General features: G+C 35.0%; 1 protein-coding gene across 10 annotated transcripts in view; it reads right to left on the minus strand.

The window, feature by feature from the left end:
- CNTN6 (contactin 6) overlaps window positions 1-23,909 on the minus strand; it is a 512,408-nt gene that overhangs the window by 25,585 nt on the left and 462,914 nt on the right. For all 10 annotated transcript variants that reach the window (XR_010118662.1, XR_010118660.1, XR_010118661.1 and 7 more), the window contains 7 exons: window positions 12,779-12,954; window positions 12,298-12,415; window positions 11,394-11,552; window positions 11,083-11,232; window positions 8,086-8,156; window positions 1,991-2,225; window positions 1,759-1,874 (listed from right to left, as the gene is read on the minus strand). Coding sequence is in view for 7 of the 10 variants with exons in the window: in XM_063630727.1 (XP_063486797.1) it covers window positions 1,759-1,874; window positions 1,991-2,225; window positions 8,086-8,156; window positions 11,083-11,232; window positions 11,394-11,552; window positions 12,298-12,415; window positions 12,779-12,954 (1,025 nt within the window). In the remaining 3 variants the exon portion in view is untranslated. The remainder of the gene's footprint in view (window positions 1-1,758; window positions 1,875-1,990; window positions 2,226-8,085; window positions 8,157-11,082; window positions 11,233-11,393; window positions 11,553-12,297; window positions 12,416-12,778; window positions 12,955-23,909) is intronic.

Genomic DNA, 23,909 nt, shown 5'->3' on the forward strand with positions numbered 1-23,909 from the left:
ATCAATCAAAGACTTTCATTACAATGTCTTGCTATTGGCATTTCTTTTCAGAGTTATTTGAATCACAGGTTAATTAATAATTTAATTTATACTGAACCCCACCTTTGCATTAGGATTGTTTTAGGTACATTGAAAAAAAAGAATAAATTAAGTACCTATTTTCAAGCCCCTTATCATCTAGCTAAGAGGTTAGAATCCACAGTGTACGTGAAAATAAGTCACAGAATGCATTACAAAGAAGTGGTATAGAAAAAAAATGCTACAAGAATTTGGCAAAATACATCAGGAATTGATGAGAGTAGAGCTCACAGAGAAGAGGAGACTAGGGATGAAATTTGAGAAGTAACTAGGGTTCAGATAAGAGGTAATGCATTCTTGGCATGGAGTGGAAAAGACACCTGTCCTGAGAGTAGAACTTTCTGTTGGAATCAGAGGATTATGGGCATATATATATATATATATATATATATATATATATATATATATATATGTAAAATTAAGAATGTTTAGGATTATATATTTATTCTAAATCCAAAATTAAATAAATTGTTACCCATTTTGTGAATCACTGAATTTGCAAGTTGAAAAAGATTGAGTGATGAACAACTTTCCCTTAAAATGTTCTTATCTCTTTACTTTGTGAGATGAAGACCTAGAAATGTAATTTGCCTTATTCTTCATAGACTAAAAATAGCAGATTCAAGACAATCTAGGTATGTTTTTTCATAACTTAACTGCCTTTTCTGAGATGATTACATCTTTTCAAGTTATACTGCAATTCACAGAGCAGGTTTCTCAATGAAATTCTTCCATGGTGTAAGATGATTGAGGAGCAGACTTTACCTCTTACCAAGGAAAAAAAAATGACTGCAATTTGAATAATTAATCATATAATCACCTTATCACTTTCGAAAAATGTTGTTGTGGTAAGAACACTTAATATGAGATCTGTTCTCTTGAAAAATTTTAAGTGTACAATGCGTTATTGTTGACTCTCTGTGCACGGTTGTACAGCAGATCTCTAGAGCTTACTCATCTTACTTACTGAATCTGTATGCCTTTAAAAATGGCTACTATTTGTTAATCTGTTTGCTCTGAATTACCTAGAAAGATCTCCTTTACTTTGAGGGAGGAGGCAGGACTTTACTGTGGACCAGATTGAAGACTGGCTGAAACAGGGAGGAGGCTAAAGCACCTCTCCATAAGACATACCCACCAGTTCCATGTCAGTTTACCACTGCCATGGCAACACCTGGAAGTTACCACCCCTTTCCATGGCAATGGCCTCGAAGTTACCATCCCTTTCTATGGCAATGGCCTGGAGGTTACCACCCTTTTTCTAGAAATTTCGGAATAACTCACCCATTAATTTGCATGTAATTAAAAGTGGATATAAACGTGACTGTAGAACTGCTTCCAAGCTGCTACTCTTAGCACACTGCCTATTGGGTAGCCCTGCTCTGCAGAAGCAATTTCGAAGCTATGACACTGCTGCCTCAATAAAGCTGTGTCTTTTTTTTTTTTTTTAACCACTGGCTCACTCTTGAATTCTGTCTTGAACGAGGACAAGAAACATCCCAGGCTAAGCCCCTCAATTTGGGGGCTCACCTACCCTGTCTCAACTTCATTCCCTGCTTTAGCTTTAGACACACATTATCATATGCTAACAACAGGCTAGTAGGATAGGACTGTCAAATAGGAGCTATTGCGAAGTCCATTTGCACATTCATAAGCAAAAGTGAAATTAATGTGGATTACCTCATAGCCCAGCACTCTTCCAGTGTTTCTATTCCAGGCAATAGCATTCCATGAAACCTCCATTTCAGAAGCAGAAAAACTCTGGACAGAAGTTCCCCTTGGGGCCAGTTGAGGTTCTACCATCCAGAGAAAGACATAACCATCTTTAGCAGAATGGTTCATTGAAAATGGAACAAGGGAACACAAACTATGCATAGAGTCTCAAAGAAAACCAGAGCTGAGGACAACTTACCATCTTCCCCAGAGTAGACAACGGTCACGGTACTCAGGGATCCTTCTCCTTCATTATTATACACACCCACTTTGACTTCAAAGGGAGACAGTGGGATGATGCTTTCATTTCTGTAAACAAACCTTGATGATTCCACAGATGCTACTTTCTCCTTGGACCAGGTTTTCGAGCCCACTGGCCGGAACATGATGATATATCCAAATCCCTCCCCATTCTGTAGTTCTTCTGGAATTGACTTGGGCAGAATGTGATCAATCACTGAGTATTTGCAAAAATATTTTATTAAGCTACTATAATGTTTATTGATTATTTCACATTTCTTCCATAGAGACAAATATGGATATTTATTCTGTTTAATGATGTATTAAAAACACTTTTATTTGGAATGCCAATTAGAAAAATGATCCCAGTTAAAGATACTCAGATAAATAGTTCAAGTTTTCAGATAGAAATATAAAACAAGCTTTACATATTTATATGTTTTTCTTTGATCATTCATAAATTATAATAATAAAACAATTTGGAAGATTTTATGATGCACATTAAAATGTGGTTTTGATAGGAATTTTTAAACTCAGCACAAATTAACTTATTTGTGCTCAAGACTAGATATGTTTTCCTTTCACAACATTTTAAACAAGTTTTTGTAAGACGTGTAATGGAATTATTGTGAAATAACATATGCTTTAAGACATAGAGTATTCTTTAAAAAAGTATAAAAGATCTCCCATCATTTTTTTAGGCATACATCTTCATTGGTAGTGACATGTGTGCATTTTTCCTTACATGAAAGAATAAACTGTTAACTCTCACAGAGATCAGATTCTATAAAATACATTTCAAATCTAAACTTACTAAAATAGCAAAATAGAAATAGATAATATTCCCCCTGTACTCTGCAGATACTAAAAATTGTAAACAATCACATAAACTTAGAAAATTAAAATGAATCTGTACTTGAATTTAGACCAACATTTCTCCTGATTGCAAGAAACTTGTATTGAAAAATCAGTGGAATTTATTTGTTTTTTCTCAAGGAAAATGCTTTGCTTTTTTTTTTTTTTTTTTTAATAAATATTCTGGCAGACTAATAAAGGCAACACCTGACAGGACACAGTGCTTCTAGTCCCTCATGTCCACAACTCCATTTCAGAGGTTCTCTTTATTCATGGGAGTCCATTTATTCTATCAATCACATTATCTTGCCACTTGGAACCCATGTGAGCACCAATTCACGAGCACCAGAACCACAGGCACCGTCTTGGTGAGTATCTATGAGGGCAGAATCTCTGTACTCTACAGTGACTAATAGACCTGGTCAGTTCCTCTCGTAGAGTTTGCATATGAAACATGGTGGGTGGCAAAACAATAACAGATATACATAGAGCAGGCAAAAAGTAGAGAAACTGCAGTGGCAGGAACAGTGAGGCAATAGAAGCTAAGAGAAAACAGATGCTGTAAATTAGAGAGAGGACATCCAAATTAGCTGGCAGCCAGGTAGAAAACTGGAAGTAAAGGAAATGGGAGGAACTGAGGCATAAGCATGAGAGACTATTCAAGCCAGGGCTGGATCAGCAGAGGGGTTGTTGATGGTTGGCTAGAGCTGCTGTGCTCGAGTGCCCAGAGCAGTGATGAACGATGTTCCGGTTCTTCATTTGACCTTCCTGCCTGCTTGCTGAGACTTTTTTCCTGTCCTCATTACTTCCCGTGTAGCTTTAAAATAAATCCCCATTAACCGAGATGACCTGAGCTGGTCTCTATTTCTTGCCGTGTGGAACAGTCTAACAAATACAGAAAGTGAAAAGAGGAAGAAAAATGCTGCTCCTGACATCTGGGGAAACAAAGTATTTCCTCATATTAACACTTCTCTTCTTTTTCATAAGGAGACTAGAATTAAACCAGTTAATTTTGAATGGCATGGAAGAGATTTATAAAAATCGAAGCTACTTGCTAGAGCATTTGATTCATTTCTGAAGTTTCTTTGATCTCGGATTTAATCAAGATGCTTAGTCAGTTCATCTACACAAGTAGGGGAGTTTTGTTTTTGTTCGTCACGTACAATTAGTGTTTCTCATGGTGCTCTCTCAAGAAAGACCTGAGTCCGACATATGCAGATTAGAGGGGAAAAAAGAGACTTATTTAGATACTTCCTTTTATTCTTACATGAACAGAGAGTCAAATGATGAAAAAATATATATAGTTATTTAACAAGGCCAGAAAAAGAGTTTTCTTTAAGTGGAGACAGTGTTCAGTAAAAGAAAGAAATTATGAAATTCTCCTGGGAGTAAAATCTATAAAAATTGATAAACTAATAACGTAATTCTCAACCACAGTGTCTGTAAGAACCAAATCTTTAGTACAGACTAAGAATCAGCAAAACTATGTACTTCTAGCCAAATCTGGCATGCAGCCTGGTTTTGAAAATAAAGGTTTTGGGACACACCCACACCCATATGTTTTTAAGTGGTATGTGGCCCTTTTGAGCTACAAAAGCAGACTGAGTCATTAGAAAAGAGATCATGTGGCCCACAAGACTGAATATTTTTACTGTCTGGCCCTTTAAATAAACAGCATGCCAACCCTCAGTGTGGGTATGTATCTCTTACTCTATAGTGCTTTATCCTGTGTACCTAATTTTATAGTTATATTTATGAGACATTCACCACAAGCACCTCAAACCTGGAAGTATTTGGGAGTATACACATTATGATAAAATAATATATAAACATGCCCTTAAAAAGGAATTAACCGTTGCTATATTCTAAAAATTTGATATTATGTCTAGGTTTTTGGAAACAAACCAAACCAAAACAAATAAACACAAAATCTACATTTACTGTGTGGCTCTGGGGAAAACATGGGGAAGATATTTAGTTCAGTTCAGGCAGATTATACCACAGGGTACCTAAATGAAGGATAATCATTAAAGCTGTCACTTATAAAACATAATGGTAGATTGTGACTGAATTTAGAACAGTCTTGTGTCGCGCAGTGCTTTTCAAAGTCCAACAGGTACTATTTCAACTACGACATGAATGACATTGGCCTGGGGTGGCCTCTCTACTTCCAAGTTACTTTTCAAAACATAATTCAGATACACTCAGTTCTGATGGTGTCTTTCCTGACCTCCTTCCAGGCTGGGTTAAGACCATTCTGTCCTCTACGCTTCCGAGCATTCAGACATTTTCTCATCCATTTTTGTATTCCACTGATAGAAACAGAGAAGCCAGTTCATTAAATTGAAGGAATTACTACCTGCATTCTGGTGGCTCAGATTCATACTAATGTATGAATCTTCTCCTAAATATATATAACTTATTCCATAAAGAAGTTGGGCACCAGTAGAAGTTGGCTCAGTATCTGCTGTACATAATGTCAAATATGAGTGATAAATGGGAAACTGAATTCACTAATTTACTTTCTGCAAGTATCTGCATATCAGATATCCACCCCCCACCTCTCCCCCGCAAAAAAAAAAACCACACAGAGGAAGTGGCTTTAATATAGTATAATTTTTAAAAATAGAGGTTAGTATGCTTTTTCTGTAGAGGGCCAGAGAGTAAACTTAACTTAAAAAAAAAAATTCAACTTTTATTTTAGATTCAGGGGGTACATGTTCAAGTTTGTTACATGGATATATTGTGTGATGCTGAGGTTTGGGTTACGATGGATCCCATCACCCAGGTAGTGAGCACAGTACCCATCAATATAGCTAGTTTTTCAACCCTTGCCCTTCCCCTCGTCACTCTAGTAGACCCTAGTGTCTGTTGTTGCTACCGGATAGTAAATATTTTAAGCATTGTGGGATATATGGTCTCATGCAACAGCAAGAAAGCAGCAATACACGAATGGATGTAGCTATGGGTGGATTTATTTATAAAAGCGGGAAACTGGACAAATTTGTCTTATAGATCATGGTTTGTGTATCTTTGCCTTAAAGAAAAAAGAACATATTAAATCATGGAAAGACAGTATTCTTTTGGTAATTCATGCTCATCTCTATTTAAGAATGAATGCACAGCATTTGGGCCCTTATTATACACTGTGTACAAGCAATGGCAACACTGACCTTTAGGAACTTCTGACCAAGGAGGAGAACAAAATAAGTTATTAAGTCAGGCAAAACTTCCTGTACACTATAATGATAATGCTTATTTGGCCCTTGATGAATATGGAAACCTAAATAAACTACTCACAAACAATTCTCTTGTAGACTCATTTGAAAATCAGTGTTTTATGGGAAATATGTTTGGAGTAGCAGGTATAATATGGTTAACTTACCACTTAAGGTAGATACTCAAGGACTCAGGCCCACCCTGAGCCATCACACTGGATGAAGACAATTGGGATTGTAATACAGGATACAGTAAAAGAACATAAAGAGAGAACCCTGTGTTCAAATGCTTCTCTGCCCAATGATGTCACATTTCTAAGTCTCAGTTGTCTTACTTGAAAGTGGTGTAACCACCTTATAGCATTATTGTGAGGACTGAATGATATGAAATGCTCTGTGTAGCACCGGAAATCCTGTAAATGCTTGAAAAAATAGGGTTTCCCCCTCTGCCTGGCCTCTGAGAGTCCCAACTCTCTGAAAACACTACCTTCCATTCAACAAGTGTTCATGGAGGGTGGACCACTTTCCAAGCACTGTACTAGGCCTATAATGTCCACATGAAACAAGATATCCAAAGGAAAGAGTGACTTTCAGGGCAATTGCATCTAGTTTCTGACACTGTCATTTATAACCATAAAGAATAACGTCTCTGGTTCCCAGCTATCTCTCATAGCCTAGCTATGTGAAGTAGGCTACAGCAAGAAACACCTGGTTTGCATTTTCTGGAACATAAAGGACGCAGGTTCATTTAACTGACAAATGTCTGAGAAATTTAAAGTGGGGAAGAGATCCAGACAGCCTATGGTGGCAGAGTGAAGAGAGATGCTGAGTGGGTATGCACTGCACTTCCACTAAACATGGAGCAGGGTATGTGTCTGCTGAGGACAAATGTGAAACCCATGCAAGTGGCTCATCCATAGGCAGCCTTGAAGGGGTCTCTATCCACAAAGACCACCTACAAGAGAGAGAATATTCACTGGAAGAGTCTGGAAATGGACCACCAAAATCCAGGAACTGATACCCTTCAGCAGCCAGTTGGGTCTGCACCAAGGAATTGCAATTGGGAGTCCTTGGTGGGGGATCATCCAGTGGCCAGCTCCCAAATAAAAAATAAATTAAAAAAAAAAAAAACAGAAACCCTACCCTATGAAATGGCACTGTCTGGTAATTTCCCATACCTGGAGCACACCAAAGTCAAATTAGAAATGTACCAGCAATCCAGACTTTTTCCTTTCTCCTCCCCTACTAACACCAACCTTCTACAGCTCTGGAGAATCCAGAGGTAACACTGTGAATGGGGAAAGATAAATTAAAGAGCAGAATGGAGAGAAGTTGAACTGACCATGTATTCCCTTTCACGCTATAGAATTCTTAGGCTGAGGCACTGAGCTACTGAAAATGAGAAACTTTAAATTGGTTGAAAGTCTAAATTCTAACGTTTATACTCCAGTTTGAAGTGTATACACCAGACTGAAATTTGTAATAAGGTAATAAATGAGCCTATACGTTAATGGGTAATAAGAATGACCACAAAATCTATTCCATGTGCCTAAGCTTTCATCTAGATGCAGGGAAGAATGAGTTGATCAGTTGCAAAGAGCAGGGTTAGGACAAGAATTGTTTTTTGCCTACAGTCTACTGGGCTCAACTTATGCACAATACAACAGTGCCACAGGTAATAAATCAAACAATGCCTAATTCATCAAGTGATAATGAAAATGCTACTGACCCACACTCAATAGATATTGAAGTTGTTTTTCATGTATTTGGGAGAAAATTCTGCTGAGTTTGTTATACTGTCTCACAATGAGAAAAGTTCCTAATACCACCTCTAAATAATTCATCATCAGGACGGTGTATTTTTATACCATATTTTTTTATGCTCTCAATAGTGATCAAATAAATCTTTTTGTTTTTCAGTATTCTTTCTGGCCAGTTAAATCTGTTTTATTCAAAATAACTCAGTTGGACAGAAAATTACCTCCCACGTAATGACGAGTTCAGACCGACTTCCTCCACCTCCATTGATGTTTACTGGTGCCACAACAGGGACTAAAAATAACCAAGAGAAATGTGGGATGGCAATAATTAAAGTATGTCTTCATCAGAAAGAATTTTGTTTTTGAATTTCACTTTTCAAAATCTCACACAGGCATATTGAGAGTCTTGCATTTTTAATGAACGTAAATTATGTTTACACATATCCAAATTTCTAAGAGAGAGGACACAGTTGTGTTTGATACATGAGCACCCTGGCTCCAAAATTAATTAAAAATTGAGTAACATCGGGTATTTGACATTATTATGCATCATCTACTAATTGGCAAAATGATGTTCCATTCAGATGGTAACAGTGACACTGCTGATTTAGTGCCTAATTATACAGTTGTGCTGTAAACAAGTTACTGAGGCAGTATATTAATTAATTATTTTTTTCAATAAACAAACTAAAATAATTTTTCCTTTTATTAGTCATCAGGATATTTTAACAGTTAAAATTAAATATTGAAAAATATGTAAATAAATATTCTTGTTTTAAAACTCCTCGTTAGAATCTCAAATCTCTCGGGAGAGAAGAAGAGGGATTTTCTTCTAACTTCTCACTTGCAAAGTCAGATTTTTCTCCTGTCAAGAATGCGATTGGGAGAGGTTCGTTCTACTTATTGCTTGGGATCTAAGGCTCTGTGGTAGAGGATTCAGAAACCAGTAATTTTGATGAGTTTTAAAAAAGTATGCCCTTCAACTCTGTATCCTTGTAAGGACTAATACAATGAATAACAGTTCATAGAAACTGTAAAACTGAGGAAATGCTGAGTGTGTATATGGTATTGCAGTGCCTCGTGAGAATGAGGTTTTACTTTACACATGCGTAAGTGTTTAAAAGCATTATTTTTCTTGACGTAATGACAAAAGTATCCTAAATCTGTGATAATGGCTAAATCAGCAAGGTATGCTTTTTAAATGTGGAATTACATGAAATTGTCTATATTGGACCATTTTTGAACAATATGAGAGGTGGTTGGTTGAGGAAGAACTTGGGTATGTCTGGGGATTGGTAGGCAGGGATTAAAATATGTAAGTTTTAATTCCTCATTTCAAATTTATCCCCACCATATAGACCACCTAAATAAATCTAGATTGCTTATTTTATTTATTTCCGTTTCATACTGATGCTTAGCTCTATAAACATGACCAGAAAATAGTCATATGATAAACTGATTGTTCTTTTTCAAAATTGCACCTTTCAGATATACCTTTTCATATTTAAATTTACCCTTAACTTTGTCAGCTTTAAGCTTCATAATTTTTTAGAAAAAAATTACGTGAACCTAAACCTTATTTTCTAAGTCTTCCAATGCCTTTGATCAAAAGCGATGTGAATCAGAGTGGATTTTACAGAGTTCCTGAATTTATAGTGCTTGACAGCTTACAGTGACTAACTGCACACTATCTCAGGATCTTTGCATAGTTTAGCGGTGTAAGGAAAAGTATTTTAAACTATATTTTGATTTACTTTCTACAAAGTTTCCAGTGTTCAGAGAAATACAAAATTCCCTTCTCTATTCAATTTCAAATTAATTGTACTTAAACCTAAAACCATATTGAGAACAAGTTAGTCTTTGATGATGTCAGAGAGAGAGAGGGAGAGACGAGAGACTCAGTAGGTTTTCAATCAGTAGGGTTTGACTCAGTAGGTATGAATATCACCAGTCTCATTCTGCTACTGAAACAAGAGAGTATTAATGGTTAGAAGGTGGCACACAGACTTTGCTATGAAAATGTAAGAGTTTCTGTCAACCCTGTCCAAAGCTACCAAAATATAAATCAACTGTAAACAAACAACCTGAAACTAAAGCTCATATCCAGAGTCATGGGCAACACCTGAAGATTCTGATCCAGGGGGTATACAGGAGGGCCCGGGAATTTCTATATTTACACACTTTCTTTGGCTAATCTATTGGTCACCTACGTTAAGATCCTCTTTTATGGAGAATGCTGGGTGTAAATATCAGGAGGTTTGGATTCAAATCCTAGCTCTGTCACAAACAACCAGCTGATATCCTGGTGTTCATTTTCCTCTTCTGTAAAACGAAGGGATTTCCTCTCAGCTGTAAGCTTCTAGCGTGATTTAATTGGATGATATCACTGTCAAGTATGTCCTTTTTTCTAGACCCAATTCTATGATAAACATATAACATTACCTTTAGTTTCAGGATTGATTTATTGACTTCTGACAATTGTGCACACTTTAATAAGGTAATTTGTGTTTGTTAAATTAAGCCAGCCAGGACAAGTGATCCCTTGTTTATGTGATCGAAGAAGAATGTGAACTTTGTGGGCTATATACAGCTAGCAGATTAAATGTCACCCTGGATGTAAAAGTTTGAGTGGAACAAAGAGGATCCATTGAAAAGAGCTTAAGAAGGCATGGTATCTGAGCCAGGTTCTTGTGTTCTGCTCTTCGGTGAACCAGTTAATGCTCAATTAGTGCCCCTGTTAAATGAGTTTAGGATTTACCTCATTTGCATGGAAAAAAATTTATACTATTGCTCAATGAAGCTACAACTAGTTCAGAGTTGAGAAATAGATGAAAATATATGGCTGACTGCACCAACAGTCTCAATTAATTCTTGGCTACAACATTTTAATGAAACAAGCAGTAACTCATTTGCATATACAAGTCTACAGATTCTCTATTGAATTTTGACTAGAAAATAGATGCGATGCAAACGCAGTTTCTTAAGAATTCTGATTCTGACATGTTGGCTTAAAGGTAATCATCTCTTATTGAACCTACTATTGGGAGAAAATACGCCTTGCCTTGTGTACGTAAAAATAAAAAAAAATGAGAGCCACTCGTTTACTGCCAAACAATTTTGAGCCAAAAGTATTAGAAGACCCATAAAAATACTTGTTTTCTTTTAAGAACTGTATCATATGAAATCTTCCACATTTTTAGAACACATTGATTCTTTACCTGATGCTTTAGTTCTTAACAATTCTGATGGTTTACTTGGTTCTCCAATCCCAATGCTGTTGCCGGCAACGACGCGAAATTCATATTCCACCCAAGGACTCAAACCAACCACTGTTGCATTGTATGTCTTACCATTGAGAATTTCTGGAACTAAAAGGAATGAGACACTAAGGCACCTAGGTTGGGACTACTCAGAAACAAATAATTATACAAAATTATATAATTATTAATTTAAAATGTAATTGCTTTTATTAAAATTATTGGACTAAAATATTATTTTTAAAGTAAGCCAAAACACTTTTGTCACTCACCTGTAGCAACAGCCTGCCAACCCACAGAAAATGGTGTCCGAGTCTGAATAGCAAATATTTGAATGGGACTGTTATTATCTGGGCCTGCTCTCCAGCTTAGTTGAGAAGTAGTACTGGAAATGTCTTCCACTTTCACATCCTCAGGAGGACCTGGTGGACCTTGAAAAAAATGTTTTATCATGACTACATTGGAGATACTTACATTCATTAATTTGGCACAAGGATGGTTTATTTTTACCTGTTGCGCTTAGAAAGTAAAATATTGACCATAATATATTTATAGCACATTATTAGAGAGAAAGTTCTATTAATTCCCTTTACATGGTGAATGACATCAATGTAGTAGTGCTTCCTCTGGAGATTAGAAAATATCAGGCATAGGATGATAGCATGTCAACCTATACTCAAAGATTGAGAACCACCATCTTTAATTCCTTGTAAAATCTAATTCAAGTAAATGCAGCTAATATGAAGAACTACAGGAGCATGTGGATTTGACTCTGGATTGACAAGAATGATTTATTATAAACAGAAGGTATGTCTAAGTTTTAGGTACTGACACTGCTTGCCAAGCGTGACTGTTCATTATAGTCAAATCCTATACAGTTCCATGTCTGTATTCACACTACCCATACCATGTCTGTATTCACACAGTTCCATGTCTGTATTCACACAGTTCCATGTCTGTATTCACACTTCCCATACCATGTCTGTATTCACACAGTTCCATGGCTGTATTCACACTACCCATACCATGGAGTCCTGGGGTTTAAAAAATAAAAAATCTATCTGATTACATCTCACTTCCATAACATGATGTGGTTTCTCAGAGGTCTACAATTTAGATATGAACATTGTGACTGTGAATAAACAATGTGATCACTTTTTCACCATTTATGCTTACCTCTAACAATGATATCGGCTACTGCAGATAAACTTTCTAGGGTTGTTTGTACTGTGCAGAGATATTTTCCTGAATGATTTAACTGAATATTCCTTATCATCAAATCCCCAACAGATTCCTGCAGACAGAAATGGAGAAATGGATAAAAATGTAATCCCACATAACAAGTCCTACTTTATTGTTACAGCTGGATAAATACTAAACATAAAACAACTCTGAAATTAAAAGATACACTAGTATCATTGTCATTGCTTGTATCTAAACCCTTTTATTATCCCCCTTATTATAATTACATCTAGAGAACAAGTATTTCTATGGAAGACACAAAACAAAATAAACCAAAACAAAAACAAATGTAGCTTCAAAAATAGTCAGTGATTATCCATGCAAATAAAGATGGAGAGAGTAATTATGAAAAATGGTGATTCATTTAAAAGACTTGATTCATTTTATTAAGCACTTAACAATTTCAGTAACTTACTCCTCCAATCCTTTCAAAATGAGCCACTCCTTTTTTTAAGTCTATGACGTCTCCATTGAAAAACCATACAAACACCACGTCAATGGAGGGGTCATGGGACGCCTGGCATGGTAGCACTATACTCTCGCCAACTGTAACATCCATTTTGGAAGGTGGGACGGTAATGACAGTTCTCTCTGTTGAGAAAAAAAATTATTTTTTTTTAAAGCTTATGAAATGCTAGCCTATAGTTATAAAATACATATTTCTGAATACTTTTTCATTCATTTCAAATTATATAAATGCAACCTGGAGTTCTACAATGTCCAGTAGGAAATATTCCTTTGCCTGTTTTTAAATGTCTTGTATTTATTATTATAGCTTATTACTTATACTAAAATTTAAAATATAGTTATATTCACACTTTATATGAAAATAGTTTACAGAAAACTGTAGACCTCAAAAAAATGGCATTCCATATATACAGAATGCACTGCATTGTTTTTGTTATATTTTATTCTAACATTTAGTCATAACATTACAATTGACACACTGGTAACAGCTCTAAATACTCTCTGTTAACTTCATATACTGTGAGACAAACCATGTTTCTAAGATTATGACCACCATAGTTTCTATAGAGATTTAGTCATACGTTTATATTTAAGAGGGTGAATGCAACATATTTATTCTGTCTTTGACATAGCTCTGATATAATTTTCTTTTTGTTAAAGATGCAACATGAATAGGGAAGACGGAAGTTTTCCCTTTTATAATTCAGATTTTCCAGTGTTAAAATTATGCATCCATCATAAAAACCTTCCCTCTAGAAATGTCGTTCTCTATGTCAATCTTTGTTTTACAAGACCTAGCATTTCACTGAACAAAATTTCAAAGGACAATCCCAGGGTGTGCTAGTTGTACTTGAGAGTCTTATATTTGTTCAGATTAAAAGAGACTCACAATGTAGATCGTTACGACTACTTTGTTTATAATAAAGTTCTGATTCCAGAAAGTTGAGAATTCATCAAAGAGCAACTCAATATCCATGGAGGGGCCCTGGACAAACATTTGTATTTACATATGTACCATCTTACCAAGAATAAAATGTTTTGAAAGATATACATTTAAGAATAAAGGTTTTAGGCAAGTTATTGTAAAATAAATAAATAAATAAATAACATTGTAAATGAAGAAGTTTAAAAATAGTGAAATGACCCTGGAGAATCTATTTCTCTATGGGTCATTTATAAGATAAAGTTTAGCTCTCTAAGAAATGGACTAAAAGCTTCACTTTCTTCTAGCTTCTTCATTCTGCTCAAGAAACCAAACTAACATTGAGATTGTATTTATATGTTCACATTGATTAATGTGTAACTGCATTTTACCAATAGAATGTTTAATTATCATTTGACCATTTAAACATTTTTAATTGTTTTCTTCATTCATAAATATTTAGAAGTAGAAAGTAGGAAGTAATAATTTGGGGTTTTAAGGTACATATTGACAAAAGAGCCATGGAAAAATAAAAACACATTCTATAGTTCTGAATGTGAATATAATGGAGAAAATCAGACTCATTCTATATCAGATATGTCTTCATTTTTTATTACTTAAAATATTTTCCATATTTATATTAGACGTATGTACTTTTTATTTTTAATTTTTGTTATTATTATTTTTGAGATGGAGTCTCGCTCTGTCACCCAGGCTAGAGTGCAGTGATGCCATCTTAGCTCATTGCAACCTCCGCCTCCCAGATTTAAGAGATTCTCCTGCCTCAGCCTCTTGAGTAGCTGGGATCACAGGCACGCACTACCATGCCAGGTAAATTTTTGTATTTTTGCAGAGACAGAGTTTCACCACGTTGGCCAGGTGGTCTCAAACTCCTGACGTCAAGTGATCCACTGGACTTGGCCTCCCAAGTGCTGAGATTACAGGCGTTCACCACCACACCTAACCAGATGCATGTACTTTATATTCTAATTATGTCTAAGGAGAAATTTAAAGAATGGTTTTGTGGACTATGCCCATTCTTAATTCCAAGGTTTCTCCACAGATTTGCAACCAAAATAAGTGCAAAAAATTTCCAGGGATCCAAGAAAATTTTTTAGAACTAGAGAAAATATTTTCCTTTTGTAGTTGCTCTGAAAAAAAAATCACAAATGTCTTATTTACATTTATAGGAGGATAAGTTGGCTAATTGGATGTGTTGACAGAGCAAAACTGCCCAGATTTAAAGTTTTAGATCATGCAATTAAAGTAATTTTCAGACATTAAAAATGACAGCAAGTCCTTCCATTTATGACACCAAATAGTGGCAAAGTTAGACAAATTATTCCCTATTTACATAGCTCATTGTTGTACAGTAATAATGACTAAAGCTTTATGAATAAGAAATGTTTATTTCATCACTTATAATGGTTACGTTTTTCACTAGTTAATTCATTTGTAACTAATATTTACTGAGCATGTAATGTATGTCCAATCCTCTGCTAAGTACTGGAGTCAAGATGGTGAAGAAAATGAGGAGAAAAAAAAAAAAAAAAAAAAACCCTGCAGCAAATCAAAAAGATAAGGAGTGTTGCTTCACAGAGATGAAAGTCTACAAAAGGAAGCTAGCATGAATCAAATCATATTAATTACTCTACAATAATGTGTGATAAGCACCATATACTAGAAGTGACTTTTTCGAAATGTTTGGCAAATCCTGAGGGGATCAGTTTATTGAGAAAGAACTGTTTTAGCTGAGAAGTAAAAGGCAAGTAGTAATGAGCTGGGTAAAGGTAGAGAGAGGAGACTAGATTTCCTGTGCAAACAAGAGCATTCACAGAGGAACTATGTGAAAAAGAACTGTGATAGATTCAGTTTAACCATGTTGCTGAAAATGATAGGATTAAACAAAGAGTAACAGAGGAGTGAAAGTGAAGAAGATGAAGCTGGATGATAGCCATGCTCAAGATATAAGCCACAAATGTCATTAAGGTCAGCTACATAATTTGTGGGTCCAAGTGCAAAATGAAAGTGTGGGGTGTCTTTTTTGAAAAAGAGGAAAAAGTGTCTTTAAAGGTACTAAATACAAAGCTTTTCGCTTTAAAATAATTTATTACTTATACAATAAAATCAGGATATGACTCATAGATCAGTGATGACATACACTTACAAATTACAAAATATATGATTTTGGTGTCATTATTTTATACGATATAATAAATAGTACTTTATTAAGGTTATATATTGATTGATTATATAATTTTCTCATTTACTTTTCTGGTCAATTGTTTACTAGATCAACAGAATTTGTATTTTTAGCAACTTCATTTTCAGTTGATATAATTTCAGTGACATCAGTCACTCCTGGCAAATGCAAGATCACAAATACTTTTTGATAAGTTTTTATTTTGCAAAGTATCTTTCTTCTGATGCAACTTTTATGAAACCATTAAGACTGTTTTATAGACTGTAGCAACATTCATAAGTTTCTGATGAATTACACTGAAATATAAATGTTAAAACATCTAGAGCTGATGATTCTCCTCACCAATATTTTTCTAAAAAGATTTAACTCTTTATACAAATCTGTTTTATGAGAGCTTGAATTTAATTTTAAATATAAATGTATGCAATGGAATCTTAATGTTTCCTCTGACATACACTGTAACTTGTGGAGGTTGTACAAGAAATTGAAAGGGACTTCAGGATTTTCATATAATTCAAAATGCCTGTTTTTCCATTCCATTTTTGTATCTTCAATTACAAAGCAAAACTCATCAATTATTGGTTTCCCCAAAGCTTCATATAAAAATAATGTTCTTATAATTGACTGGAATAATCTTTAATTTCTATTTCTAAGCCTGTGGATTTTATTGCAATGTCCATGTGTATACCTTCCTTTTGCAATAATTTATTGACAAAGTTTATTGCCTGAGCACTACAATTTCTATTCTGGTGCTCAGGCTGGAGAGTTAATATTTTTGCAAATCCCACAGAGACAGCCTCCGGGGATGTATGGGCAAGCTGGCCTCCCACCTTGGATCCTCCTGTTAACTACTTTTGAAGTCACCTCCTGCAGCCTTTGCTGCCATCCACTGCTGTTTCTATGGCTGCTACCACTATCATCTCCATCCCTTTAAGAGGCCCAGGTTCTGATGTGCCCATGCCCTCAGGACTCCAGGACTATGACTACCCAGGCATGCATGTGCACACCTGCACACCACACCAACTGCTGTGCATGCATGCTGTCTGCTGGGTCCTTAGGCCTGAACCTGTGTGTGCATGAACTGCTGCTGCTGCTGCTTCACATATGTGACAGCACACAGATGACACACAGATTACAAATAAATTCTTATCATTTTACCTCTCAATTTCAAATTGAGAGGTAAAATGATTAAGAATTTAAAGACACTCACAGCATAATATTTCAAACATGGGGACTTCCTCAGCACAGGGCTCTGTGTGATTGGATTGTATGTTCATGAAACCAGCTCTGGATGTCATGCTAAGAAATATATTCTTATGTAGAAGTAGAGAGTAGCATAGTAGACAGTAGCATGGTGGTTATCAGAGGCTGGTGGGAGAGAGAGATGGGGAATGGGGAGATGTTGTTCACAGGGTACTAAGTTTCAGATGGGAGGAATAAGTTTTAGAGACCTATGGCACAGCATGGTGACTACAGTTAATGTAATACATATTTCAAAATTACCCAGTGAGGATTTTAATTGTTCTCATCACAAAAAAATGATAGGATGTGAAGTGATGGCTGTGTTAACTAGCTTGATTTAATCATTACACAAAGTAAACATATATCAAAATATCACATTATATCCCATAAATACATAAAATTATTATTCATCAATTAAAAATTTTAGAAATGCATTTTTTGCTGATAAAGTTAAAAAAAATGGAAGTATGAAGCAGAGGAATGATATGATGACATACCATTATCTGCAGTGTGAAAAATGGACAGTATTTAAAAAGAAGTAGCTCTACATAAGCAGGCTTATTATCCAGAAAAAGGGGATGCATAGTTCCTCCTGGGAGTAGCCTCCTGTGTGGGTGAAGAGGTGCTTGGACAAGAACATTTTTAACTGCTGTATCCTCTCCACACACCACAGGCAGACCTGTCCTCATCCTGTGCAGGTGGCTGTCTGATAGCCATGAGGCCACTGATTGCTCTCTCAAAGAGTTCATTCTACAACCATGTGCAGCCTCAGCCCCAGCACTAACACAAATACCCCACAGAGATAAAAATCACACTTGCAGGGACTGGGAGAGTGGTGCTTGTGCAGTTGAAATATGCAAAACTGTTCATACTACTTTGTGGAAAGAACAGGGGCTTTAGTCCATTAATTCTTTCATCAAATACACCTTAAATTCTTAAGAAACTCAAGCATCTGAGAGATTTCTTCAAACCACTCAGATCCTGTATTCTACTCATTTCCTAAGAGTGCATGTGTACCAGTAGAGTAGCTGCAGTTACTTGAGGCTCATTGACCCTGAAACACTTCTTGGTATTTACGGATCGGTGAGATCTTTAGGGCCTGAAATATAACAAATTAGAAAGGAGGAAAGTTGACTATGTGAGACTCTATCATTTGTAAAAATTTGAGATTCTTTAAGTCTTTTCAAACAAAACAAAGGGTACTTATTCGCTTTCATTTCATGTCATTCTATTCTTCTTGCATATTCCTTAGCCATTTGTAGGAAGTAAGTCTGATCTAGTGGTTTTAAAAGTTTAACATGTGTAAGAATTTCCTGAGCATTTGTTCAAAAAGTGAATTCCTCAGCTTGCACCAGAAATACTGATTCAGTATGTCTAGACCTTGAATATGTCCTTTTATCAGGCTTCTCCACTCGATTTTGATATAGTTAGTCCAGAGACCATGCTTTGACAAATGTTCCCTTAGTTTTTAAAACTTGAACCTGAAATTTCTATTTAAGAAAGATTCAAATATAAAATATATTGTCCAAAATTCTCTAATACTGTGGATTTAGGAAAAATTTGTATCCAGTAAGTGTTCCTGGTTAGTAATACTTCAAGAAAGAAAGATGGAGTCCCAAGGTTAACTGTAATTAATTCTGTATATTATCTCCACTCTTACCATTTCTTAAACATTTTAACTTATTAAAAGCTCTGACAATTCCTAGATGAAAGGAATTCTTATTTATCGGATTGGTGCAAAAGTAATTGCAGTTTTTGTCATTAAAAGTAAGGTTATTTATTTTTAAAATTTTATTTAATTCAAGGTTTCCTACATTTGGTAGAGTATGGAATATTTTTAATCCATGTAACATTTCTTGATACATACAGTGTTCGTACATAGAAATGGAAATATATCTCGGTATATAAGGACTTCTGAGAAACAATGTCTGGAAATGTTGCTTTCATGATTGAAGAGGATTAAACACAACATAAATATGTATATATATTCACATATAAAATATATGTGTTTCTATGTAACATGCATACACATATATGCTTACATATTTATGAGACTATTATGGAAATTTGAATTCTAAAATTTAGAAATAATAATTTGTTATGATAAGAAAACTGGTTTTATGTTATATTAAAAAGAAGATTCCCTAATCTTTTAAACATACATTCTGATATATTTGTGGATGAAATTATTGAGGTTTGGGATTTGCTTCCAGATAATTGGAGTTGTGGAAGTAGGTTAGTGTATAGATTAAACAAGATTGATAAGAGTTGCCTTCTATTGACTTTGAGTGATATATACATGAGAGTTTCTTATACTATCACCTCTACTTCTGTGTGTGCTTGCAATTTTCAATAATAAAAGGAAGAACATGTTGGGGGAGAGTGAATATTTACATACAGAATAGGGAGGAACATTTCTCATTCACTTTCTGAAATCATAAGAACTAGCCACTTTTTGAAGACTGCCCTAATATAAGTGACATTCATTCATTAAGAGTTTGTAAAATCACAGAATTTTAATACTTACCATTTTCAATCTCTGTCAGTGAGGTAAAAGTTATTATATAAAAACAGCTTCATCTAGCAGTCCTATTCTTAAGAAGAATAATAAAATATATGATGTGACACTTTTGATGAATAGCCTTACTCAAATTCACATTTCATAATAGCCAATGATGTTTCCAGAATGCATGTTAGTTATGTGGACCGCAGCAGACATGAAGACTAATTACATCAAAACTTATGTCAGGATCATTTAGTGTGATTTCTTTAAACACTTAAAAATGGGACTGCTTCTCTATATCAATGGCCAAATAAATACACTCTTACATTTCATGATCTCTAACTACATTTTTAGAAGCAAGGGGATGGCAGTTAAATGTATAATTCGTCTTTGCGGACCATACAGGAAATACTATTTTGTTTGTTTGTTTTGTTTTTTTTTCCTTCAACTCAGTTGAAACCCTTATCAATGTCACTTTTCAGAATAATAACTGCTAAGGTGTTTCTGAAGTTATAAACTCCTCTCAAAGGATAGACAAAAGTATAAGAAAAATTATCAAACTCTTCCTTCTGTATAAACATGGGGCTCTTCCTTTATTTATGTATGATATTATAGAAAATGTTGCTAATAAATCAATATAAAGTGCCAGGCGCGATGGCTCACGCTTGTAATCCCAGCACTTTGGGAGGCCGAGGCGGGCGGATCACGAGGTCAGGAGATCGAGACCACGGTGAAACCCCGTCTCTACTAAAAAAAAAAAAATAAATCAATATAAAGTAAACTAGTATATAAATAGCACTTCAAACAGGTGACAAAATCCTCATATTTTCTCTCACTAGTTAACTTGTGATGTCTAGAAATAAATACTTTTAAAAATTGGTCTTTTTTCTAATGAATTCCTCAGAATCTCAAATTATGCTACATATTAAGATATTAGTCCTTTCCATTGCTCTTTATTACTTCCTCTATATACATGGTTTTCCTTCTAACTGAAGAAACTTAATTAAATAGACAGCTTTCCAAAGAAGACATACAAATAGCCAACAGGCATGTGAAAATGTGCTCAACATCATTAATCATCAGGCAAATGCAAATCTAAACCATGATGAGATGTCACATCACAACTGTTAGGATGGCTATTGTCAAAAAGACAAGAGATAACTGTTATCTAGGGTGTGGAAAAAGGGAACTCTTACATACTGTTGGTGGGAATATTTATTGGTACAGCTATTATGGAAAACAGTATGGAGGTTTCCCTAAAATTAAAAACAGAGATACCATACAACCCAGCAATCCCTCTAGTGGATATATATCCAAAGAAAATAAAATCAATAGTCAGAGGAATATCTGCACTCACATGTTCATTGCAGCAGTATTCATGACAGTTAAGATATGGAGATCACCTAGTGGCCATCAATAGATGAATGGATAAAGAAATTGTGATATGTATACACAGTGGGATATTATTCAGCTCTATAAAAGAAGGAGATACTACCATTTGCAACAACAACACAGATGAATCTGGAAGAACTATGCTAGGTGAAGTAAGCCAGGCACAGAAAGAAAAATCCTGTATGATCTAACTTACAGGTGGCATCAAAAAAAGTCAAATACATAGAAATAGATAGTAGAATGGTGGTCACTCAGAGCAGAAAAGTGAGGAAAATGGGAAGATGCTGGTCAAAAGGTACAAAGTTATTGTTATATAGAATAAATAAGTCTAGAGATAGAATGCACAGCACAATGATACAGTTATCTGTATATATATATATCTGTATACTGTATCATAAATATTGTATTGTATACTGAGAACTTTCCAAGAGTTTAGACTTCAGGTGTTCTCATCGCAGAGACACATGCAAAAGAGGCAGCTATGTGAGGAAATGCGTAAGTTAAGTTGCTTAGTATAGTAACCATTTTATTACACATAAGTAGATCAAACATTTAAGGTGTTGTACACCTTAAATATATGAAATTTTTATTTTTTAAGTGATGGAGATTCTGTCAGGTTTTGTTTGTTTGAAAGCATCTTTATTTTGTCTTTATTTGGGGGGATTTTTAAATAGGGATAGAATTCTTATTGGTATTGTCTTTAGCGCATTAAAAATGTCATTTCATTTTCTTCTGGGTTCCTTTTTTCTTTGTTATATCAACTGCTAGTCTTGTTTTTTTGACTTAATGTATCTTTTTTATGTAATTTTTTTTTCCTTTAGTTTTGCTACTGTGTGCTTAGCTAGGCTTTCCTTTGCATTTGTCTGAACTGGGACTCACATACTTTCTTGAATTGGATACTTATTATCATTTTCAGTTTTTAAAAAATGTCTGGCAAATAGTTCTTCAAATATTGCTCATGCCTAATTTTCTTTCTCTCCTCTCTGCTCTTTTTGGAACAACAATTTTATATATGTTAAAAGTTATTCACTATATTCCATATTTTCCTTATGATACTTTCTGTCTTTCCCATTTTATTCTCTCTCCATGTTGCAGTTTAGATATTTCCTAATCACACAACCTCCCCTTTACCAATCCTCTTTCTGCTATATCTATTCTTGTGTTAAATCAACGTATTGTGCTCTTAATGTTAGCACTTGCAATTGTCAGTTCTAGACCTTCCATTGGAGTTTTAACAGATGCCATTTCCTTTCTGAAATTCTCCATCTTCTCATCTATTTTTTAAGATATTAATCAAAATTATTTTAAAGCCCTTGTCTGAGAACTTCAATATTTCTATCACTGTGACCTGTTACTGTTGTCTGTTTTTTTCTCTAAGTTTTGGTCATTTGGTCATAGCTCCAGTTATTCCTAGTAACATTTTATTGAATGCTAGACATTGTGGATCAAAAATGTAAATGATTTTATAGTGTTATATTTGTACCGGGAAGATTTACTTTTTCAAGCATGCAATTAGAAAAATAGCCAGAAGCTGGTCCGAAACTGATATGAATTGAGTCTGGATCTTAGTCATTTTAAGTCCTGGTCAATTTCATTTTGTTTTGTTTTGTTTCTTACTAGGACATAGTCCTTCGGATGTCCTGACTCAAAGTTGAGCTGCTTAGCAGACCTCATTCTATTTGGTTTATTCTGAACCTCTATTTGTGTCTCCCTTTCACTGTAAGTGTACCAAAATTTCTGCTGAGATGTTTTCTACTTTCTGTTTGGTTTGTTCATTCCTGATTTATACTGCTTAGGAATTGGCAAATTTCTGAGAAGCAAAACAGCAGGGAATGTGGGGCTCACCTCTCTGTGCTTTTGTTTTCTCCAGGCTTCTGCACCTCGTGTTGCAAACACCCTGGCTATTGTCACAATTCCTTGAAATAACTGTTTTTGTTCATTTTAAAATATTTTAACAATATTTGTGGTGAACATCAGTGGGAAGTTGGTGTGATAAGCTTACTTCAACTAGTTAAGACAGATTATTCTCCATTATTATTAATGTTTCATAATAGATTAAGTGGGTTGGTAAAAATATTTAGGCCATTTATCAGTAGGTTTTTAGATAATAGCTTGAAGAGTATGATAATTGATGTCAGTTAGAGAAAGAAATAAGTATAATTTTGGACAGAAGTAGAGATTCCTAACATAGAAATACACTAATTGTTTATTCAATCATCTATTGAAAACCATTTAATTAGTATTGCACCCTTACCTTATTCCAAATTATACATCAGTACGAATGCTGAACAAAAGGAGCAAAACTGAACTGAAGAACCATTAGAAGATTTCAATCCTAAGAGTGACAAAATCTTGCCTATATTTTAATAGGAACATTGTAGCTTCTAGAAGGGAAACAAAGAATTAGGACAAATACTTTTGAAGCTATTACTGGGTTTCCAAGCTTAACATTTATGAACAGTTGGTCCAAATAATTTTTTCTTGTGTGTGTCAAGGGGTGGGTTTAGCGTGCGTGTGGTGCAAGGCAGCGGGTGGGGTCGGGTGAGACCCTTCGGTTGTGAAAACCAAAAATATTTGCATATTTTGCCAATGTCCCCTGGGAGACAAAATCATCCTGGTTGAGCCATTCTGTGCTATAGCAATACTCTGGGAAAGAGATGGCATGGCTTAAAGTTTGGTCATTGAAGTGGTGAGAAGTGGTTAGATTCTGTATGTACCCTGAAGCTGAAACCATTTTGGGGCAATTGAATATGGGGTTTGAATGAAAGAAAAAAATTAAAAATAATCTCAAGGATTTGGTCTAAACAACTGTCAGT

The sequence above is a fragment of the Symphalangus syndactylus genome, chromosome 21 (genome assembly GCF_028878055.3).
Source record: "Symphalangus syndactylus isolate Jambi chromosome 21, NHGRI_mSymSyn1-v2.1_pri, whole genome shotgun sequence".
NCBI classification, from domain to species: domain Eukaryota; kingdom Metazoa; phylum Chordata; class Mammalia; order Primates; family Hylobatidae; genus Symphalangus; species Symphalangus syndactylus.